At 38.0% G+C, this 21,349-nt stretch overlaps 3 protein-coding genes across 3 annotated transcripts; 2 read left to right on the top strand and 1 right to left on the bottom strand.

Annotated features, from left to right (window-relative positions):
• The first annotated feature begins 6,147 nt into the window (after positions 1-6,147).
• On the top strand, positions 6,148-7,282 carry LOC113753936. The gene is made up of 2 exons (XM_027298214.1): positions 6,148-6,654; positions 6,770-7,282. Exons 1-2 carry the CDS (start codon positions 6,271-6,273, stop codon positions 6,929-6,931), a joined length of 546 nt encoding a protein of 181 aa, XP_027154015.1. The 5' UTR covers positions 6,148-6,270; the 3' UTR covers positions 6,932-7,282.
• A 92-nt stretch (positions 7,283-7,374) lies between these two features.
• LOC113752867 (glucuronokinase 1) lies at positions 7,375-11,956 on the bottom strand. The gene is made up of 5 exons (XM_027296909.1): positions 11,728-11,956; positions 8,311-8,363; positions 8,006-8,155; positions 7,707-7,898; positions 7,375-7,541 (listed from the first exon to the last, which is right to left on the bottom strand). Exons 1-5 carry the CDS (start codon positions 11,954-11,956, stop codon positions 7,527-7,529), a joined length of 639 nt encoding a protein of 212 aa, XP_027152710.1. The 3' UTR covers positions 7,375-7,526.
• A 6,172-nt stretch (positions 11,957-18,128) lies between these two features.
• On the top strand, positions 18,129-20,925 carry LOC113754479. Its single transcript, XM_027298917.1, has 2 exons — positions 18,129-18,745; positions 19,322-20,925. Exons 1-2 carry the CDS (start codon positions 18,686-18,688, stop codon positions 20,414-20,416), a joined length of 1,155 nt encoding a protein of 384 aa, XP_027154718.1. The 5' UTR covers positions 18,129-18,685; the 3' UTR covers positions 20,417-20,925.
• Positions 20,926-21,349: the final 424 nt, after the last annotated feature.

Genomic DNA, 21,349 nt, shown 5'->3' with positions numbered 1-21,349 from the left:
GCTCCAGGGCTGGGGGGATGGTGTCGACTTCCCTAAAGTCGCCATGCGGCCCCCCTGAGGTCCCTGCCACCGTCTGATCTGGAGCTACCTGTTCAGCAGCTCCGACCAGAGGTTGGGCAGGTTGCTTGGCTGGGTTCATTATTCTAACAGGAGACAGGTTGGGAGAGACTACGGGTTCTGGCCCAAATGAAATAGAAGGAGTAGAGCTGAGGGAATCTGAAGAGCTGCTATCTAGGAGTATAGGGCTAGCTGTTCTATGCCTATGGGCTGAACTGGTGACGTCAGAGCTATCAGAACTGTAAGAAGACATAAAAAGAAAAGGGGACTTACTGGTGAAAGGTGTGAGGACCCAGACCGTTCATAAGTGGATATTAGGGTTAGGGCTAAGAAGAAAACCCTAATTTATGAGTAAATATAGTTCTTAGATGATTTTTCTAGTATTAGTTAGTTTTTGAGAAATTAAGAACGTATATCGGATGTGGGACCCACTAGTGTGGGAAGGTATAGGATAGGTTAGAAACCCTAAGTGAGCAAAATCCCTAATGTTATGATTTATTAGAAGTTTTAAGTGGGTTTAAACCTAATTTTGTCCTTGACAAAAAAGTTATTGTTTAACTACTTTTATGTGGGATAAAGTATGCTTAAGTGTAAGTGACTAAGATGAGAAAGTGATTAGTGAAATAATTAAGCGTGATTATATGTTTTAGATTAGATTAAGTTATGACTTATGGAGTAAATTGAAAGGTTATCAAATGTTTGAGGGAAAATGTATATGAAAGAGAAAGTTGAAGTGCAAGGGTGAAAACAACAAATAAAGCATTTTTGTGATTGGTTAGCTATAAGAAATATCTCCCAAAGCTTTGACTATATGTTGTCTTACAACTTATAAGAAACAAGAGAAAACAAAACTAAGAAAAAAAGAAAGGAAGAGCCGAGAGAGAGAGTGAGAGCCGTGAGAAGAGAAGAAAAAAGAAAGTTTGCTTTGGTGCATCATTTTGTTCTTCAATCTTGAGTTTGGACCTTGGAGAAACAACTTGAGCACTTGATTGTTGTGGGTGATCATCTACAAAGCTTGAATCAAAGGTAAGAAAGTCTATTTGAAGACTTAAGTTGATTATTGTTTGATGAACTAGTGGTTATTTTGGCATAGGACCCTAGTTGTGCTTGATTGTGGTACCTCTTATGCCTATCACATGTTTTTATGGAGTACTTTGGTTAATTTTAGTGTTATTTGGTTGCTGAAAATTCGGCCAAGAAGAGGAAAGAATTTGGGTTTCTTGCTAATGCTTTCCTTACTTGTTTTAGTTGAGAAATGGACTTGTAGTGGTTATGTTTGATGAATTGCCTCACTTGATTTGGTTGGTTACTTGCAAAAAGCTGATTTGGGTTAAGAAACCCTAAACTCCATTAGGCTAATTTAGCTTAGCTTATGGTTAGTGAGATAGAGTTTGGTTAGTGAGAGGTTGGATTAAGTTCATTGGTGCAAATGAAATTTGGTTAGGGATTGTGGTTGATGATTGTTAAATTTGGTATTGACTTGGGAGGGGAATTTCGGACCATTTGTAGGCCATTTAGATGTTAGTATATGTGTGTTTATTTGGTACAAAAGTGGTTGAAAAACCTGCATAAGAACCATGAAAACGAACCATATGTTTGCGACATTTGAAACCGGCAAAATAGGGTAAACAGGGCAACCCAGAACCTGAACTTGAGCTCCATTTTTCTTAATGTTCCGTGCTGATTCAGAAGTTTCGTAAAACATGAAAGTCGTAGCCCCTTGAGTCCTGAGTATGCCTGCAAAATTTCAGGTCAATCGGATTAGCGTAGCCTGAGTTATCGACGAAATGCTCAAGCCTGTTTTGACCCTCTGGTTCTACGCGTTTTCTGATTTTGTTTCTGCCCATGACTTTTCTATTTTTATAGAGTTCGATCTGGGTGCCGACTCCTTCATAAGAAGTTTAGATCTTGATCTCAGCTTCGAAACGGTATAAAGTACGTCGAAAACCGAGTTCCGTAGCTCCGGTTATGATCAAAACAATATCGCTCGTCAGAACTGCCTTGTATTTGGACAGTTCTGACGGGTACTTTGGCACTCGAATTTTGTTTTGTTCTGAATAGATTCAGGTCTTGGCCAAAACATGAAAGTTTTAGCCTTATGTCTCAGCTTTCTAATGCCTTTGGAATTTCTTAATTTCGATTTCTGAGCCGTGAGTTACGGCCTTGCAAACAGGGCCTGTTTGGTAACTCGCAATGAAACAGCTGGAACTGTTTCACGCAATTTTCACCTATACCCATTGAGATCTGGGTTGCGATGTCTTCATGAACATTGTAGCCCTTCCTCTTAGCTTCGTAACGGTACCTCATGTACCTTGATCTGATATTCCTAGCCTAAATTTTGACCAAAACGGTTTGAGATGGCCGACTTGGCCATTTCCGTTTGCCGTTCTGCGCGGACGTGTGCGGCCGTTTTGCCGTTTCCGCACTTGCGCGTGCCAATTTTGCCGTTTGGCTTATTTCAAGTACGTTAGTTGCCGTTTGTGATATATTGTGACATAATCTTCGATTTCAGACAGTGGTGAGCTAGGCGGTGCCGGTGGGGCCCACTACTAGCCAACACACAAAGTGAATTCCGCCTTTATACTACTTTTGGTATTTTGAGTAAGTATTCAGGCCGCTCTTATGTGTTAGTTGTTTATGTGTTTCGTTATGTGTAAAAAGGCGAGGGTGTACTTTATCGCACTCGATCTAGACCCTAATTTACGCACCAATTTGTACATGACTTATGTATGTGAGAAATTTTGGAACAAAAACCCTTGAGCTTGTGGCTCGGGGTGACTTTTGAATACTTTTGTGAATTTTGTGAGTTTGCGGTTGAACTCAATACCTAGATGGACTATTCGAGCCGGTTAGGGCTTGGTCGAAGTCAGTCCAACTTGGTTTGAGGTCACCAAGTTTGTGACCCGAGCTTATGATTAAAGCTCAAGTTTGTGATTTCGTTCGCCTGGGCAAGTTTGTGAGGTGACTGGCCAGTGAGGGTGATAAGGTGTCGGTGGGTGTACAAGTGAAGTTCTACGGACCTTATTTATGGTCGACGGAGTGTCGACAGGAGATCAAGCATGGCAAATGAATTGGCTTTGGAGCCACCCGTATCCTTATTATGTGATGTTACTTTTCTGCTTTTGCTTTACTCTTACTGTGTAAATGTTGCTACGTGAAATTTACGCTTTTGCCCCTGTTTACTTACTAAGCTTTTAGCTTACCCCATTCCGTTTGTTTTCCTTAGCAGGGGCCGACGCGGGTACGTTTGGGGCTCACACACTAGTTTAGTAGATTGGCTTGTAATAGTTGAACTTTTAGGATGTTTGTTTTTATTCTGGTGGTTTGTATTAGGACCCTTCTTAGGGTCTCCCTTTTGGTTTTGGTTGTAAGTATACGGATGTAATAGTAAGAGCAGGTACTTTTGGAGAATGTAATTATAACTCTTTTGGGATTGTATATAGTATGTATAGTACTCTTTTGGATTTTCTGGCTTTTATTGCTTTAAGTTTTGAGTCCTGGCGCGAGCTAGGCAGGCGGCCCGCCGATACCCTTGGGTTCGCCCTTGGGAGAAGTGGGGTCGTCACAAAAGGATGATCTAAGGAATGCTCGGGCTGACTCTGGGCTCCTAAGGCGGGACGACCCGACGTGTTCTCGAAGAGAAAGGGATGAAGCAGCGAGCTGGGGAGTGAAGGAGCGAACTGAGGAAATGAGAGAAGGGGAGTGAAAATGATGCTTGGAGGATCCTATTTATAGGCAACGACAGCGCGGGAAAGCGAAGAGGCGCGCATTTATTCGAGCAGTTTATGGGGAACCGTTCCTAACCGCCATAATTAGCCGAGGCGACGGTTGAGGTGACAGGCGCGAACTGACGCGACGGTTGCTTGCGCCCCTCTCTGACGGGGGTCCCACAAGGAGCTGACACGACCTCCTGGAATTCGGCCTAGATTCACGCGCACGATCGATGACTCTAGACTTGAGGGGGGGCTAGTGTAGTAGGGCCCATGTGCACGTCGGCCCGGCCCGCAAGCTCGGCTAGTAGGAGGTTCTCGGCCCAGCAGGTCGGCTTGGGGGCCCAGAGGGCGCGGTCTCCCCAAGCGGATGGGCCACGCGGGCTGCAGAGCCCAAGCACGCCTTAACTGAGTTATGGAGCCCTAGGGAGAGTTCTGCTCCCATAAGGACTCCCTATTCTACTAGGAGACTACTATCTGTGATCCTATAAATACCACGCGTGGGAAAAACACAAGGTACGCTATTCATAGCACAAACTCTACTCTCTTACTTACGAATCCCCTTCTGACTTGATCGTCGGAGTTGCTCCAGGGGACTTAGCCCCGCAGCTCGCCCACGTGCAGGTCGAACGCTCCAGCTCGCTCCCCAGGCACCAGGCCAGGTCGGACCTTCACTTCGGCAGTCGCATCATCATCCATCTTAGTCTCGTTTACACTTCATTCTCAAGTCATTTAACTCATTTTTAGGATATTTTTTGAATGCAGAACTTGAATTAGTATCCCTCTTTCTTGCTTACACTTCATTCCTCGAGTCATCCAACTCATTCTTTTATGACTTGATAATTACTTGCAATAAGTTTTGAATGAGTTTGACATTTTTTTTTTCAAAAAAAGGGTATGCATATCCATGTTTTATTTGATTAACCTCCTAATATTTTGTCGTTACTCTAAATAAGTAAGTAATATTGACAAGTCAATATGTACTTTTGTTTTTCAATGTGAAAAATGGCAAAAACCATTATGTTGCTAGATTCTTATTAATTGGTTCGTTTGGATTAAGGAATTTGAAATATTTTAAAATTCTCTAAATTGTTGGAATTATTTAATAGATATCTGAATCAGTAATTCTTATTGTTTGTTCAAGTGACCAAGAGAGAGGGAGAGAGTTTGAAGGCAAGGAAAAAATAAAGGAGAAGGAAAAAAATGTAGAGTGGCGAGGTGAAGGGGAAAAGAGTAGGAGGATGAGGAGGGAAAAAGAGGAGGAAGCTAGGGAAAGAAGAGGAAAAGGGGAAAGAGGTGGAAGTAGAGGGAGTGGGGCAGCAATGGTGGAAGTAGGTACTAGGTAGGGTGGCAGGAGGAGGGATATGGATGTGTTTTTTTTAAGTATTTTGAGGTTTTTTTAATAAAATTTAGAATGTTTTAACAAATTATTGTAGATAAAATTGTAAAGAGTGTGTTTGGATAGAGTATTGTTTAAAATATTATTCGAAATAATTACTATAGCACTTTTTATGATATGATGTATGTGAAATAAAAAAATAATTAAAAAATGAATTGAAAAATATATTTACGATACAAATAAAATATTATGTGAAATATTTCAATAATCCAAACACACTCATGCCTTTCCAAAACAAGCCTAAAACTCACCATCCAAGGGAGCCACAATTTTTCAAAACAAATTTCACCAAGTGAATAGCTCTGTTATGTTTTTGCATGTTATTACCTTAATTAATAGGATAAACTACAAAAAAACTCATATACAGAAAATCCTCCATAGTTTCAAAATATACAACACGATACTCCGTACTTTGAACTAAATTATAAAGGTGACGGAATCCGTTAAATTTAACGGAAATGACTTATTGGAATCTAAAAAAATTTTTTTATACCTAATTTTTAACAAATATACCTATTCTACCCCTTAACCCTAAATTCTCTCTATCTAGAGAATAAAACAAATGATTTTTTTGAGCTGTTTTTTACTTAATTATATCAGGGCATTCTGGTCATTTCATCCATTTTCGTTAAGTTTAACGGATTCCGTCATTTTTATAATTTAAATACGAGGTGTCGTGTTGTATATTTTAAAATCACATGAAACTTTTTCATATATTAGATTTATCACAGGTACTTTTTTATTTTTTACCCTAATTAATATCTACGCATTTATTGTCACAATGCCTACATTCATCACATCATACTATACTAGCGTTGTATGATGAAATTGTCCGCTCCAGGGGCCCCTAGATTAGATGATCCAGTGTCATGTACTACAGTACTAGTACCAATTTAAAGGGCATTTCAGTAATTTAATTTTTGATAGCTGCTTATGTCAACATGCATGTCTTCCCGGTTGAAGTTGCTGCCCTGTTGGAGACCCAAGTCCAACGAAATTCCCTGCGCTCCAAATATTTTGAATTCCCTCTCTTTCTCCCAAAGCTTTATTTTTAACTTTTAATTTTCCGAGTGTTTTCCAGATTTGGCTGTCGGGAGAAGCCCAATGGCCACCACCCCAGTGAACTGGGAACCTGACGATGAGTGGGAACTCATCAACGATGACGGTTTCGTCTACAAACGCAGGAAACGTCCCCGTGTCGACCTTCCTTCCTCCAGTTCGGCACCGGGGCTACCGGATCCGGCCGTTGAAGAGCAGAACCGCCGGCAAAGGAAGAAAAGAGCACTCCTCAAGCTCAAACACAAGTACCAACAAGAGATCGAACAGTGGGTACATTTGTCGAACACCTTGAAGGACATGCAGCAAAATTCTCGACAACCCAATGACGCTGCTACGTCGTCTGACCAAGTCACAACGACTTCCCCAGTCCCTCCTGAACAATCGTCGGACTCCGCTTGCCGGCATCTTGCCGATGAACTTCTCTTGCAGGTAAAAATGCATGCATCATTTGCTTCCCTAGGTTTCATTTTTATTTTAGCTTTTTTTTTTGTGAAAAACAAAATAGTAATAAGTTGGAGCTTTTGTAATCCAATCCAATTTGCAGGCGGAAGCCCAAAAATCTATAATTGAAGATGTAGCAAGGCTATGCGATGTGGCCGAAGCCTTGTGTAGCGCAAGAGAGGAGAATTTTACGAAATCCTTCACTGAGCTGCCGGTATGGGCGTCGAAGCCGCATGAGCTGATGACGTCACTCTACGAAGATTGATTTAGTTCAGGAGTAAAATGCCTTTTTAAAGTTCCTTCTTCTACTCCGTTAGGACCGTTACAGACTTCTCTGCGATCCAGGAAGGCCGAAAGGAGGGAGATCCCCAAGAAACCCTTGGGTTGGGCACTTGTCTATGGCTGCCCTTTTGGATGGAAGAAATACGACCAAAAACGCCGCGCCATGGGCCTTCTCACTCCATAAATTATGTGAAATTTTAAAGACATTCGAGATGTAATTCATGTATAATATGACTCTGGTTTGATTGCTATCCTTTCTGGTTATATTTCAACAGATTTTACAAATTCATAGGGGAAGAACTATTAAGTGGTTTGACCCTAGAAAACTCCTATCTTCGACTGGGTGCTGCGTCCTGTAGAAAGCTGGGGACTCTCTTCTGTTCCATTTGATTTTGCACGGCTTCAATCCATTTTACACAATAAACAACAACCTACTACATGACAATGGCTGTTTGATAAATCAGGATCCCCAGAGGCAACTGGATTCCCTATTTTTTTGCCAATTCTCAATCGAAAGATGTACAGTGCACCAAGGCACTTGTCGAATCAGTACATTTGTCACCAGACGAAGTGCATTATCACCAAACGTGCGCCTGCAGGAATTATTGGTTCAAATTCAATTATACTTTCAACAACAAACTTTTGGCACCCGCTTGCTACAACAAAAAGCTTCAGGACTAGTTCTCAACTGATTTTGACTTTACAAAAGTTGTAAAATGTATTCTTGAAAATCAGATCTTTTTTGGCATCCCACGTACCATGTATACGAGGCCACCATAGACCTGTGCTACCCTGCCCTGGAGACCGGCAACAATGCCAAGCTCCTTTTCAGCATTAAGAATGAGGCTTGACCTGACATCAACTTTAACCAGCTGCCTAATATCATAGAAATCCAGAAGGCAGCTGAGTGCAGCACAAAAATAATAGCACTCTAGAACCTGAAAACCTGTCTGGATTGTCAAAACAGTTGGGAGTTTTTACATTTTTATTCGTACTTTCCCAATATAAGAAGCCTGGAATGCAACATATGGATAACCAAATCCTTAAGCATCTGTACCTGGCGAGGGATATTTGTATCGTATGCGAGAGTGAAATTTCCTTCGTGAAGACTGATGTTGTTATCCCTGCAATAGTTGTGAAAAACTTTGCAAATGCCCATTAGCAAACGCGCCCCTCCGTTGTACCCTTCAGATTGCAAGCGATTCACCTGCAACACCAAATGCAGGAAGAGGGGAAGCTTAGTAAAGAAGAACCCAAAAAACAAAAAAAAGGGAGGTTATCAACTCAAACTGAAGGATGTACAGTTACCCTCGTCGATAAATATGCAAAACAGAATGAGAAAATAAAAAAATTGGATTTAACTTGATTCGAGCAGCGAACTTGAAGAATTCCAGAATTTAGATAAACGATAATGACTAATTGTAAAGTATTTCGAAGAGCAGAAATGGAAGTAAAAAAGGAGGGAGGGAGGGAGGGGAAACACTCATCAAGCAGTAGGAGAAGGAGAATGAAGGAATGGGCGAAGCAGGAATGGAATAATTGAAATGAATGAGAGTGAAGAAGAGACCATGTGAGAAAGGGAGTTGAATTGGGCCAGATCATGAGTGGGATGAGTGGGGGACAATGACGAGATCTTTGTGACAAATGATGCTCGAATCCAACGATGGATAACTCTTAAATACAAATCTGATTAGTTCAAGTGTTAACCTTCATTTTATGAATCTCCTACTTCATTTTTTTTGGGACAACTTTTTTGTAATTTTTGAATGCATACAAGGGTTTAGATCTTCATTGTGTTTATCATGCTTAACTCATCTTATCACAGTTCTTCACCTTTACATATTCAAGTTAAATTATCCTCACCAAAATATTAAAATAAAAAATATTGAAGTCAACACAAGGTTTATAAATTAAGGGGAGAGTTAGGGTTGAATGATAAAGGTAGAAAAGATTGTAATAGAACCTTTTTTTTTTTTTTTTTTTTAAAAAAAAAGTGTATAATTTAATTGTCAAGCCTAAAGTGATGGACTTACCATGCTATAATCAGGCCCAAAGACTCCCAGACTGTAGCTCAATAGGCAGTGGCGGTGAGTACATATATCTGGGCACAGCCGTTGCAGATGTCTCGAAGACTTCAAGAGGACCCAATTTGACATTAAAGCAGGCCACTTAAAAGCATGGGCCGTTTCTGCTACAATTTCTTAACCTGCGAGATGGCTATTCCAAGTAGTCTTGCTATATTGCACAGAGAAAAAGACTCCTCCGTACCCGGATGACCGGTAGAGGTGTAATAGAAGAAAATTATTAATAGTATATTTTGTGTTCTCTACTGCTTAGTTGCACTATAAATCTTTTTTTTTTTGTTTTGGGGGTTTGGGGAGGGGGGGGGGGGTGTTGTTGAGGGAGGGAAGGAGAGGGAAGGGGTGAATTTGTGCTATAAATTAAGCACTATTATCTTTTGTTTTTTGTTCATTGACATGTTGATAAATGTAATGATGGTCAGGAGAGGAGGACAGTCAAGAGTGAAAAGAATGTGGAGAGGAATGATTGGAAAATTGTAACGATGGTCATCTTTTTACTACCTTCACAAATTATTATACCGCTCACGCCTTTGGCTTGATTTTCATTTCAGCCATCCCCCGATGATCACCCCTACATTATTGATCGATTGAGAATTAATCAACTACTAGACCTAAATTTCACGGGAAGCCACAAATGTTTCACTTTTTATAGTCTCTTCTGAGTGACCTACACTTGATAGATCTAATATTCAAATATCCAATGACCCGCACAATCTAAATCATTGAATTTTTAAAAATCGAGTCTACCCAAGTTTTGACCCTTTTGTGGGTTAGGTACATGTCTCTAGTTTTGCCTCCGGTTATGGACCAGCGACCGAACAACCTAAGTCCACTGAGATTGCTTCAATTGCGAGAGAAGACTTCCCTCCTAGTTACTACAAGATGCCTAAAAGGACAAGAAGAAAAACCGGGTCATTCATACGCTTGAGGAGTCATAGTAATCTTATTTGGGCATTTATTCTACTTCATACTGGCTTAGGCACCTTAGTTTCGTTGGAAAATTGCCAAGTTACGGACGCACATTGACCACAGATTAACTTTGAAGAGGGAGGGATACCGGGTCGTCCAAACAAGCATTCAGAAAAGAAAGAAATTGGAGATGCATCCCTTACCTAACTCAAAATTCTCATCGTCTAAGCGTCCTACCTCGAACTCTATACACAAATCTCATATTGATGCAGTGGAAATTACATGAATAGCTGCTACGATTATCGATCAGGTTTATACTACAGGACAGGAGACCTATACACAAGATAAAAAGGGTACTCTGATGGAACAAAGTTAAAAGTTTCTTTTTTTTTCTCTTAAAAAAAGGCAAAAGAAGCAAATTATGCTAATCATAGTCGTATATAGCTTAACCCCCCACAACCCCCCCCCCCCCAACCCGGGGGCCAAAAAAATATACTGGGGAGGAAGATGTTACAAGTATTTTTACAACTTAAAAAGAAAAACGTACTCTTTTAAATTTAATAAGAAAGTCTAACCATACAAAAACCTAACTTTGTTCTATGTCAAATGATGTTACTGGATCGTCTGATACCTCCGGGGGAGTATGTAATTTGTTCAACATAACATATGGGCATTCTTTTCCTGTGAACTAGACTGCGTACACGTACAATTTGCTGACCTCTGTCTTACTTTCTTCTCATTATCGACCTTTGCTTTGAGGTAACCAAAAAGGTTAAAAAGTTTGGGTAGATAAATTGCAGCAGGCAGGCGACCAGAAAGTAGGAATTTTTGCACAAACCTCGAGCAATGTTTCAAACTCTTGTCTCATACGGTCTCCTAGTAAACTGCTCCTATGAGCTTGCCAAGTGCTTAAAAGAGCCGCACAAAATAATCGCAGCACGTATGATACATCGAGCATTTTATGGTATATTCAAATCGCAGTATATATATACATATATATATGCCTTCTGGATCAGTACTTTTATTTTTCCCTTTGTCTTGAGCCTACAAAAGCCAACCAACTAATAGTTTGTATTCCTACTTGTTATTACCAATAATTTGGAATCCAGCCCAAGCCATTTCTTGGAAGTTGCGTGGAAAACTTCCCTATGCTTCAATGACTGAGACTGCCGCAAGCACAAACTAAGCATATCCTGTGAAGTCCGCATCCCCGTGCGAATAGCTTCCCAGTCCCCATGGCCATGGTGCCGTGCAATGTCCCACCGCCTCCAGCCGGAACTCAGACACCAAATAACTAGTACTATTAACTAAGGTAGATGCCACAGGCACCAGGAATCGTCTATGTATAACAATATTCTGTACCACAGAAATTACAAAATATTGAAGAGAAGAATTCCCTAACATGCATGCAAGGGCGAAGTGAGACGTGCGAGTAGGCCAAGTCAAATAACTACAATGACTATACAGACATAATTGAAGGCCATTTAGAGCTGCGGTAGTTTATTAAAAAAATATATATATATATATATACCTTTATTAAAAATACTTTTAACACAGAAAACCCTCCTCTTAATTTTATGAAATGTTGTTTATCAAATGACTTTAAAATATTTTAGCATCTAAATTAGTACTTTTTTTTATCAGAGAAACAGCACCGAAACCATCAGTAACGGGGCCCTTAATCTATTTGTTACCGTATGGATGATTCCAAAAGTTTAATGATTGTTAAAATCGAATCTTTGGGCTTCATGTTCTGAAGACACATTTGGATAGGAGCAATTCCACTCACCATGAGTAATGGCGCATGGGATGAAATAGGCGCATCGCGTGGACGTTTGAAAGTAACAAGAGTGCGTTCCACAGATGTTTGACGGGGTCAACGTCAGCGATGAGACCAAATCAAATGTGGTGGGGACATGGCTACCATTGTGCTCGATATCCATAGCACGGTGATGAGGAAAATGGCTCCCCAGGTGAGGTGCCGGATAAATTGGAGAATACTCACAGTTCCATTCCATTTATGCTCACGGAATCACGAATCAAACTCGTCCCAACAAACCCCATAAAGAGAACCACCCAAAAAAAGAGAAAAAAGAAAAGAGGGACGATAACAATTCGCACAACAGTCAACGTTTCTAATGAGCCACCTCAAAAAAATTACACCAAGTCCTCCTGAAAGTTGAAAGAGTTACACCCACCACTAGAACATTAGTACAATAATATTCCCATTTAAGTGCAATCACGTTGGACAGCCCAATCTGCGGCGTATTTGATTGTGTGTACTTCATGTCATTTTGTATGTTTAGACAGTGGATTATTTGAAATAATTTTTTGAAAAAAAATGTTATAACACTTTTTTATTATGGTGTATGTTATATTAATATGTTATTGAAAATTTTGTATATAATGCAAATAAATAAATTGGCGCAAATAATTCACTATCCCATTTATTGGCGGGTTATTCTAGCTAGAAAAAAAGGGGTAAATTGATCACTCCATTGATTTATTTATTTATTTTGGTTACGTCAATTGTTGATTCTTGTGGAGTTAGTTTGGTCACATCACATAATCACAGGAGATGAACATGACCGATTCAACAACAAATTGGACCGTCTAACTCAATCAAAGACCTAATTATAAATAGGGTGATGTTATTTGTATTCTCATTACCCCATTTTCATTTTGATGAAACCATATTACCCTTACCCTAATTTCTTTTTTTATCCTATTTTGTGTTCACATGCAAGAAAGTTGAGAATAATTGTCGTACATGTCCCAAAGCTAAAAAAAAAATTAAAATTAACTTTTGCTTCTCTTTTTCTAAATCTACAAATCTGTTTTTTTATTTATTTTTCATATTATTATTTCAATTTCAATTTTGCAAATTTTTGGTGAGTACAATTGAGGTTCCATTGCATCATCTAGATACTAGATGCTGTTATGCTTTTGTTCAAATATAATAAAATCTTCATTCCCTTTATGATGGCTATATGAGCTATTTTTAGTAGACTTTTCGAAGTATCAGTGTCCTATATATGAGATATTGTAGTTATATTCAATTTTGATCATCTTTGACGCTTGGAATTTTTATTTTTATTTTTTTTGGGCTTGAAGTTTGGAATCTGCTCATATTATATTGTTAGATTGATTGTGAAGTTTTGTAAAAAAAAAAATACATAATACATATAGTGATAAATTTAAATTAGTCATTTTAATGTGTAATAGAATGATTAATTGGTTTTAGAATATAAGAGAAAATCTAGTAAAGTTAATTCACAAGCAAGGAGATGAAATTAGAGAGGGGGTAATATGGTGTAATCAAAATAAAAATGAAATAGTGGGAGAACAAATAATATTAACCTTATAAATATTGTAATATTATAGGGAGATAAATTGATGCAATTTAACTTTAGAGGTGCGATATGAGAAAAATAGAGAGTATTTTTCGAGGAGACTTAATGGAATAAACCCTTTGAACACTGTAGTAGCATTGATATGTGATTCACACGTACCAATCTAGAGTTTATCTTTTAGCACCAAGCAGACAAGAATGGCTCGTCTTTCCATTTTTAATATCCTTGGTACTACCATGTTATCCCACCAGACAATCGAAAGAATCTCGAGAACCCAACAGATAAAATTACAAGAGTGATTACACGCACTCGTGAGAGGTCTCAAGTGTTGATTTTTTAACAATAATTTTAAAAAGTGTTCAAATGCAGGGGTCCAATAAATGAGACTGGATCATCTATCCAATATTTTGTGTCCACTTTCCTGTCAAGTGTAAAATGACGTAGTTTCACTTATTATATCTGCTGATGTGGCACATAAAAATCCTTGGAGTGTTTGTCAAAAAACACAAAAATCTAATATCCGTACTATAACGAGGGAGAGAGGCTTTTGGTGTAGATAAATTCCGTGTTTTATGCTCTTTCCAAATTATTCCTGATAACTATCCACTACCAAATTCTAACACATATTTCTTATTATTCTATTTCTCAACCTATTTAATAAATCATAATTTTTATTAGTAACTATCAGCTATGGTTATGATTTACCACTAAAATTTATTTTTATATATTTTTTTTTATTTTGATGAATTTTTTATATATCTATTATCAAATATAAAACCAATTATCCCAAATAATTTCAACAAATATAGTAAAATTATTTTATAAATATATTTTCTATTAATTACATATATATATTTATGTGTCTTGAATACTAGTAATTAATAATAGTGCATCATCTAGCACATAAAGGCCATGAATATTTTTCTCATATGCTCATAGTGTTTGGGTTGGAGTTCTTCACCAAAAAATTGTTACATTTTTTATGAGCACAGTTTTCAATCATATTTCTACCTTACATATATTAAATTATTATAGTATATTTTTTTTTATAAAAATATCCAAAAATAACAATCTAAACAGGACATTTGGGTTTGTTTGGATAGTTCCTATATCTCAAATAATATTTCGCTTGCATCATAAACACATTTCTCAACCCACCTTTTTATATTCCCAATCACCTTTTTATCTCACATACATCATATCACAAAAAGTGCTACAGTAATTATTCCAAATAATATTTCAAATAATACCCTATCCAAAACTTTCAAGATGGTTCATTTTCCCATTTCTAAATTATACACTGCGCATCATCATTGACCCTATAAGATTGCGGTCATATAACTTGATTCGCTTTACCCACTTTCTTCACAAAACTCACAATATATTGCCATAATTGTTTTATAAAAACATAACCCCGAAATATAAAAAATACACACTTATTTTCCTCTTTCATCACCACCCTCCCTTACCATATCACTTATTCCTACCATCATCGCCCTCTCTCTTGCACCACCATTTCTTCCCCACTTTCGCCATCACTACCTCTCATTTTTTCCTTTCACCATTTTTTGGTCTCACCTAAATTCAAAGAGGGGGTGGGTAAGGGATGGGAAAAGAGATGAGAAGGGCGGCGATGAGGAAAGAGAGGAAGGAAGGAGGTGAAGCAAATGGAGGAGCAAGAGAGAGAGGCGTGGCAGGAAGTAGGGGAAGGAAGTGGTAAGAAAAGAGGAGGATAAAGACAAGGGGAAGGTGATGAGAATAAATGAGAGAATTAGAACTGTACACGAATCGAGCCGCTCGCAATTGAATACGAGCTTGACTCGAACTTGGTCAATATTGATCTCGAGTCGAGCTTGAACTCAAAAATATTAAGCTCGTTGATTCACGAGTGCCTTGCGAGCTCGATTATATATATATATAATTTTAATAGTAAAATTACATATATATTCCTAATATTTTATTATTTGTTAAGAAAAATTATTATTTTATTCATTTTAAAAAATAAAATAATAATTTTTTTATTTTAAAAAATAAAATAATAATTATTTTTTAATTTTTTAATCTCAAACTCGAGTTTGACATTTTGAGCTCGTCAAGCTCGTGCTTGAGTTCGAGTTTCTTAAAATTAATTAGAAATTCGGCTTGATTAGGGCAAAACTCAACTCGTTTGTACCCTTAGAGAGAATGGTGGCAAGCGATAGTGGTAGGGACGGCAATAGTGGTGTAGGGATAGGTGGTGCGATACGTGGCACATAGAAATGACGGATTTTATAATTATCCTCAAGATAGTTTTAAATACACTAAAAGTTTTTTTTTAATAAACATTTTACATTAAGCTACAGTTGCAATAAAAATTTTAGGACCTGTTTGATAATCCAATTCAGATGTTAAATTTAATAAATTCAGATATTAACATATGCAAACTTATCTGATAATTAGAAATTGAACAATTGAATTAATTAAGTGACGCTAACTTTCTTAGGCAAAACTAGCTCTAAAAAATAAGTGATAAATTATTCACTTATCATTTAATATGATATACGCTCAAATGGAGGAGGGACATGAATGGTTCCTAAAGGTTCATGGCCAAGATTTAGCCAAAAAAAAAAGAGGTCTAAATTGCATCTTATATTATAGTTTTTCACACCATGTATGGAACTTACAAAATTTTGTTCTATAATTACACATTGTTGAAAATGAGTTACACCATATGCATACAAATTTACATCTTATACATTTTGTACAAAATCGGTTCGAACGATTTTCTGACAAACTGTACCGGTCCCTTGTCCACGCTCAAATATATCAATTTTAATATTTAATAATTTAATAAATTTAGATTTCATATTTCATATTTCATTTTTATCAAACACACTCTTAGACATCCATAAAAAAAAATCATACCACTCAAACCAACCCCTTATTTCTCAATTACGGTACGTTGTTTTTGTACTTCGTCTACTACCGTCCTTCCATGTTTCCAATCACCTAAGAGAGATCTAAAAGACGTGGTGAAGTTACACTTGCTATAGATATAAAAAGGAGTGGAGATTTATTCTAGTAGTTGATTGTGTATGTTCTCTGGACTTCCAAGGGGGGAAATTAATTGCGCGTATTGACGGACCTCGTCAATAGTCAAATGGGAGGTAATCTAGTGCTTTGGAAGTTGGAAAATCTGAAGTAGAACCGTTGTTGTTGTCAGCAGTAGTAATTGTTATTGCCGTTCTGACTTGTGACATGCGACCATGAAAGTTGAAACAGCCATCGCTAATGACAAGGAACGCGAGACCAAAATTGCAGCGGCACCTCGTACGCTCCCAATTAATCCTTCTATTTCTTTTAGGTAGGTGGTCCATCATTAGTACAGATTGGTGTTAATTAATCCTTTTTGGATCATTAAGGAGATCACATACATACTCCATAGTAATTAACACATGTGTAAAGGAACATACGTTCAAAACCGTGTAATTTGTCCATAAGTTGTTCCAAACAATTAACGTGAATTAAATATTTTATTCTTGAACCCCAATTAATTCTCTTTAATTAAGAGCTGCTCGTTTTATCCGATTCAGCCAAATGCACCAAAAGCGCAATGATAATGACCGACTATTTTTAGTTTCTTGCACATCATCTCCATGTATTTCAAGCCAAATGGCAAAACATATATGGTAGGCACAACTAAATTTGGGAGGGTGCAAGAGCTCAAGAAGGCAATAGTATTTGAATATCATGATTGTCCAATACGCTTTGGGGTGATCGGTATTTAATGGATATTCGTCTTAATAGAGATCTCAGGTGTTAGTTTCTTTAACAAATTATGGTCAATTTGAATCCAAAAAAAAAAAAAAAATCTAAATAGAGTTGTACAAATATTATGATTGTGTTTATTCACTTGGGCGTAATTTAAATGTGTTAATGAATGATTATTGAGCAACAAGTTAGAAAAATAGCACTCCCTCCGTCTCAATTATTTAGTCATGTTTCGGGAATCTAAAACTTTTTTAAAATAGTGGTTTGATTGTGATGTTTGTGTTTCTCTTTCTAATTTTACTCCCACAAATTCAAAATTTAAAAGTGAATGATAACATGTATATGATTGCAAAAGAGTGACTATATTAGAAAGAGAGATTAAAAGGCAATTTGACTTTTTCAACGTGACAAATGTTTTGAAATATTTTAAAATGAAAAATATGACACTTTTAATGGGATAGCGGGAGTATATAATATCATGGGATCGGGGCCTTGTGTCTTCTGTGACTATTAGCTTTGGATGCTGATATTTATTTATTCTATCTGTGTCGGATAATTATTTTTCGTAAAGGAATGATCAAATTAAAATACCCAAATTGGTTACCTTTGGGCTTTAATTTGTCATCTATCTTGTTTTAGGATAATAAAAAATATAGTTATTCGGTGACAACTTTAGGTTCATAATTGTTACAGGATTTAAATTAGTTCGGAGTGAAATGTAGCAACAAGTTGAGAGGATTAAGTATATAAATTCAGAGACACAAATATCCCATTATGGTAAAAGATTAATTTTTGGAAAATCAAATTTAAGCTGCAACGCTAATTGTTATCGACTGGTGCTGCCACCTGTCCCTCAATTCAAACCAATCCTATCTGAATCTCTTTTTCCATATTCTCTTTCTTTTACCTGACAGTCTGATACTGATAGGATTTACTTTTTTACTATTTCTATGTGGATATGAATTTAATTAATTCTCCTTCTCATCTCCGGAACGGAACTGCCCCGCAATTTCTACTCCTTTATTTCCCTTTTTCTTTTAAATTTAGGAATTCAAACGATCTCCTCGATCAACACTTTTACCCTCCACTCTCCTCTTTCTCTTCTCCGTCTCTCTTGTAAGGAGAATGAATGTTTTCTTCTCTCTTTCCTCCCCATCTTTAAAACACCATTAGAGACAGAGGAAAGAGAGAGACATCCCTCATACACAGGAAAGAGAGAAAGAAGGAAGGAAACAAACAAAGGCAATAACGTCAACCTCAACGCATATATTCCCAGAACATGTTGTTATATATGTAGCTTTCTTGACAGACCCAATATCCATCCGTTCAAGGCCTGTAATTAATTGGCGTCTCCAAGTTATCATTGCAAATTTCAGAAAGCGCATACATGCACTTTCCTTCCCCCACCCCCACCCACCGTCCAAATTTCAGACCGTCCCGTTATGGGCAATTGGAATTTCCATCCGTGTTTTGTAATTGAAGCCTAGATTTGATCAGGGGTTTTCTCTGTATATCAGTGGATTTCCTCCCACGGAGAGAAAAGTGGACAAAGAGGGGAAGGGCTGATCCTGGACCCGGCCTTTTCTTCTTCTTTTTTTTTTTTTTTGGAGTGGTGTACTGATATTCCCTTAAATTAAGGAGCCTATGATGTCTGATGGGTATAAGAAAAGTGACGATATTTGTGAAGACGTTTGCGGTAGCCAGGTTTGTTGTTTTCTTCGTTAACTAATTTTCTGTCTAGTTATATGTTTCTTCACTAATCACCGTTAAAAAGAAGTTGAAGACTTCGTGCTTGTTTCTGTGGGTATGCAAATGATTTTTCTTGGATTTTTTTTTTTCCATTTTGTGGGATTATTTGGGATGTTCTTCAACATATATCCATGCATATAACAGGATCTCGTTATTACTGTTTTTTTTTTTTTTTTTATTTTGTTAAAACCAGCAATGTCTGTTATTCTTCTTGCACACGTCCTCTCTTTTCCCCTGCTTCACTTCCATTTTCCTTGATCATATGCTCGAGTGGTGAACGTGTTGTGTTTATTTATTTTGTTTGCCCATTTGTATCGCTTACTTAGTGAAGTAGCAACTAGTCAATTGAACATTGGAGGAGGATATTATTGGTTCTGGATGTTTTGTATGTTACAGTTATGTGTAGCTTTTAGGAATTTCACAATACACATATTGTTGTACCGTATGGCATCAATGACCAGTGCTGCTTCTTTGGCTTGATTCTTCAAAAACTGAGCATCTTAGAAAGTTGTTATTTTGAATTTGCTGCAGACCTCAAACTCGCCGTTGAGCATGTCAAGACTGCGCTGTTTCTGTCAAGGGCTAGATGTCAAGACGCTGATCGTTTTGTTTTTGTTTGTGCCAACATGCATAGTTGGTGCTTACTTTCATGGGCAGAAGGTGACCTACTTTCTGCGGCCATTATGGCAATCTCCTCCTAAGCCATTTATTGAGATGACTCACTATTACCATGAGAACATCACGATGGAGAATCTTTGCAAGCTTCACGGTTGGGGAGTACGTGAATTTCCCAGACGTGTCTATGATGCTGTATTGTTTAATAATGAAGTAGACATGCTTACAATCCGCTGGAAAGAGTTGTATCCTTATGTGACACAGTATGTTCTTCTTGAATCAAATTCGACGTTTACTGCTTTACCGAAGCCCTACTTTTTTGCGCTGAGTCGGGACAAGTTTAAATTCGTTGAGCAGAGGTTGACATATGGAACAATTGGGGGAAGATTTCGAAGAGGCGAAAACCCATTTATTGAAGAGGCATATCAGAGGGTGGCACTTGACCAGCTTCTCCAAATAGCTGGAATTGAGGATGATGATTTGCTGATAATGTCTGACGTTGATGAAATTCCGAGCAGGCACACGATTAATCTCTTAAGATGGTGTGATGACATCCCTCAGATTCTTCACCTTCAGCTGAGGAACTACTTGTACTCGTTTGAGTTCTACTTCGACTCCAAAAGCTGGAGAGCTTCAGTACATAGGTACCGGAGGGGGAAAACTAGGTATGCACACTATCGTCAGACTGACTATCTCTTATCGGATGCAGGGTGGCATTGTAGCTTTTGTTTCCGCCATATCAGTGATTTTATATTCAAGATGAAAGCCTACAGCCATAATGATCGAGTGAGGTTCTCTCATTATTTGGACCCCAAGAGGATTCAAGATATTATCTGCCGAGGAGCTGATTTATATGACATGCTTCCAGAGGAGTACACATTCAAGGATATCATTAGGAGGTTGGGACCGATTCCTCATTCTTATTCAGGAGTTCATCTTCCTGCTCATTTATTGGACAATGCTGACAAGTACAAATACCTTTTACCTGGGAACTGTAGAAGAGAAGGCTGACATGGCTGGAGTAAGAGAGTGAGGTGCTTAGGTTATCAACAGAGAGGCAGAACATGTCCTGCACCATGATAGGTATGCAGTGTAACTGATGGTGATGACATATACAGTTTTCGGATATGGCCACATGCCTTGATGGTTTCAACAAGATTTAGGTCATTATGTCTGAGTAAAGCAGGGAAGAATGGATGGCTTGCTGGTTTACTGGGTAAACTTTGTCTGTATTGCTGCATTGTTTACCAAGTTGGGAGAATGATTAGGGCGTAATGACGTGAGAGTTGTGGACAAACTCTGCTTCACTGTTGCTGCATAACCCTGAAGATGCTGTAGAGTTACATGGCATTTCTCAGGATTTTCTTTGTGTAGGAACTTTGTTTTGCCTTTTGTTCTTCTTTTTTTTTTTTTGACACTAATTTACACAATCATCTGACTGAGCAAAGATTCCATTAGCTGTAGAGCTGACTTTATTCCACCCGAGGCATTTATGCATTGTTCGTGTACGTTCCTTTCCATCTTGGATTCTGCTTACCTTTCTTCGGTTTACCCTCGTAATTTTCTTGCAGAGACCACTTATTTTGAATTTTGTGAACTGTTGAGACTTGAGTGAAATTTTCAGTATTGCTGGTGACTGAATCTAGAGCAAGTTTGACAAAACTTTAAGGATCAAGGAACAATTCCTAGGCTTTGTAAGACGGTTGTTGCAGTAGACCAAAAATTTACGACTAGCATGTGATGTGATGTGGTTTCGGCTTCTTTGCACTTTGATCTGACTACAAATGTGCTCTGAATTCAAGTTGGTTCTTTTTCCAAGTGCGTATTCTGAATTGAACCACCACCACCATAATTATTCGATTATGGCCACCGGGGTGGTGGTTTGTCAGGTTTCGACTGGAATGTCACGTGTCCCCCTGTGGTGAACCCCGTTGTTATTTGGAT

Source organism: Coffea eugenioides, chromosome 11 (genome assembly GCF_003713205.1).
Source record: "Coffea eugenioides isolate CCC68of chromosome 11, Ceug_1.0, whole genome shotgun sequence".
Classification (NCBI taxonomy): Eukaryota; Viridiplantae; Streptophyta; class Magnoliopsida; order Gentianales; family Rubiaceae; genus Coffea; species Coffea eugenioides.
Note: the sequence above shows the minus strand (reverse complement) of the source record. Positions and strands in the feature narration are given on the sequence as shown.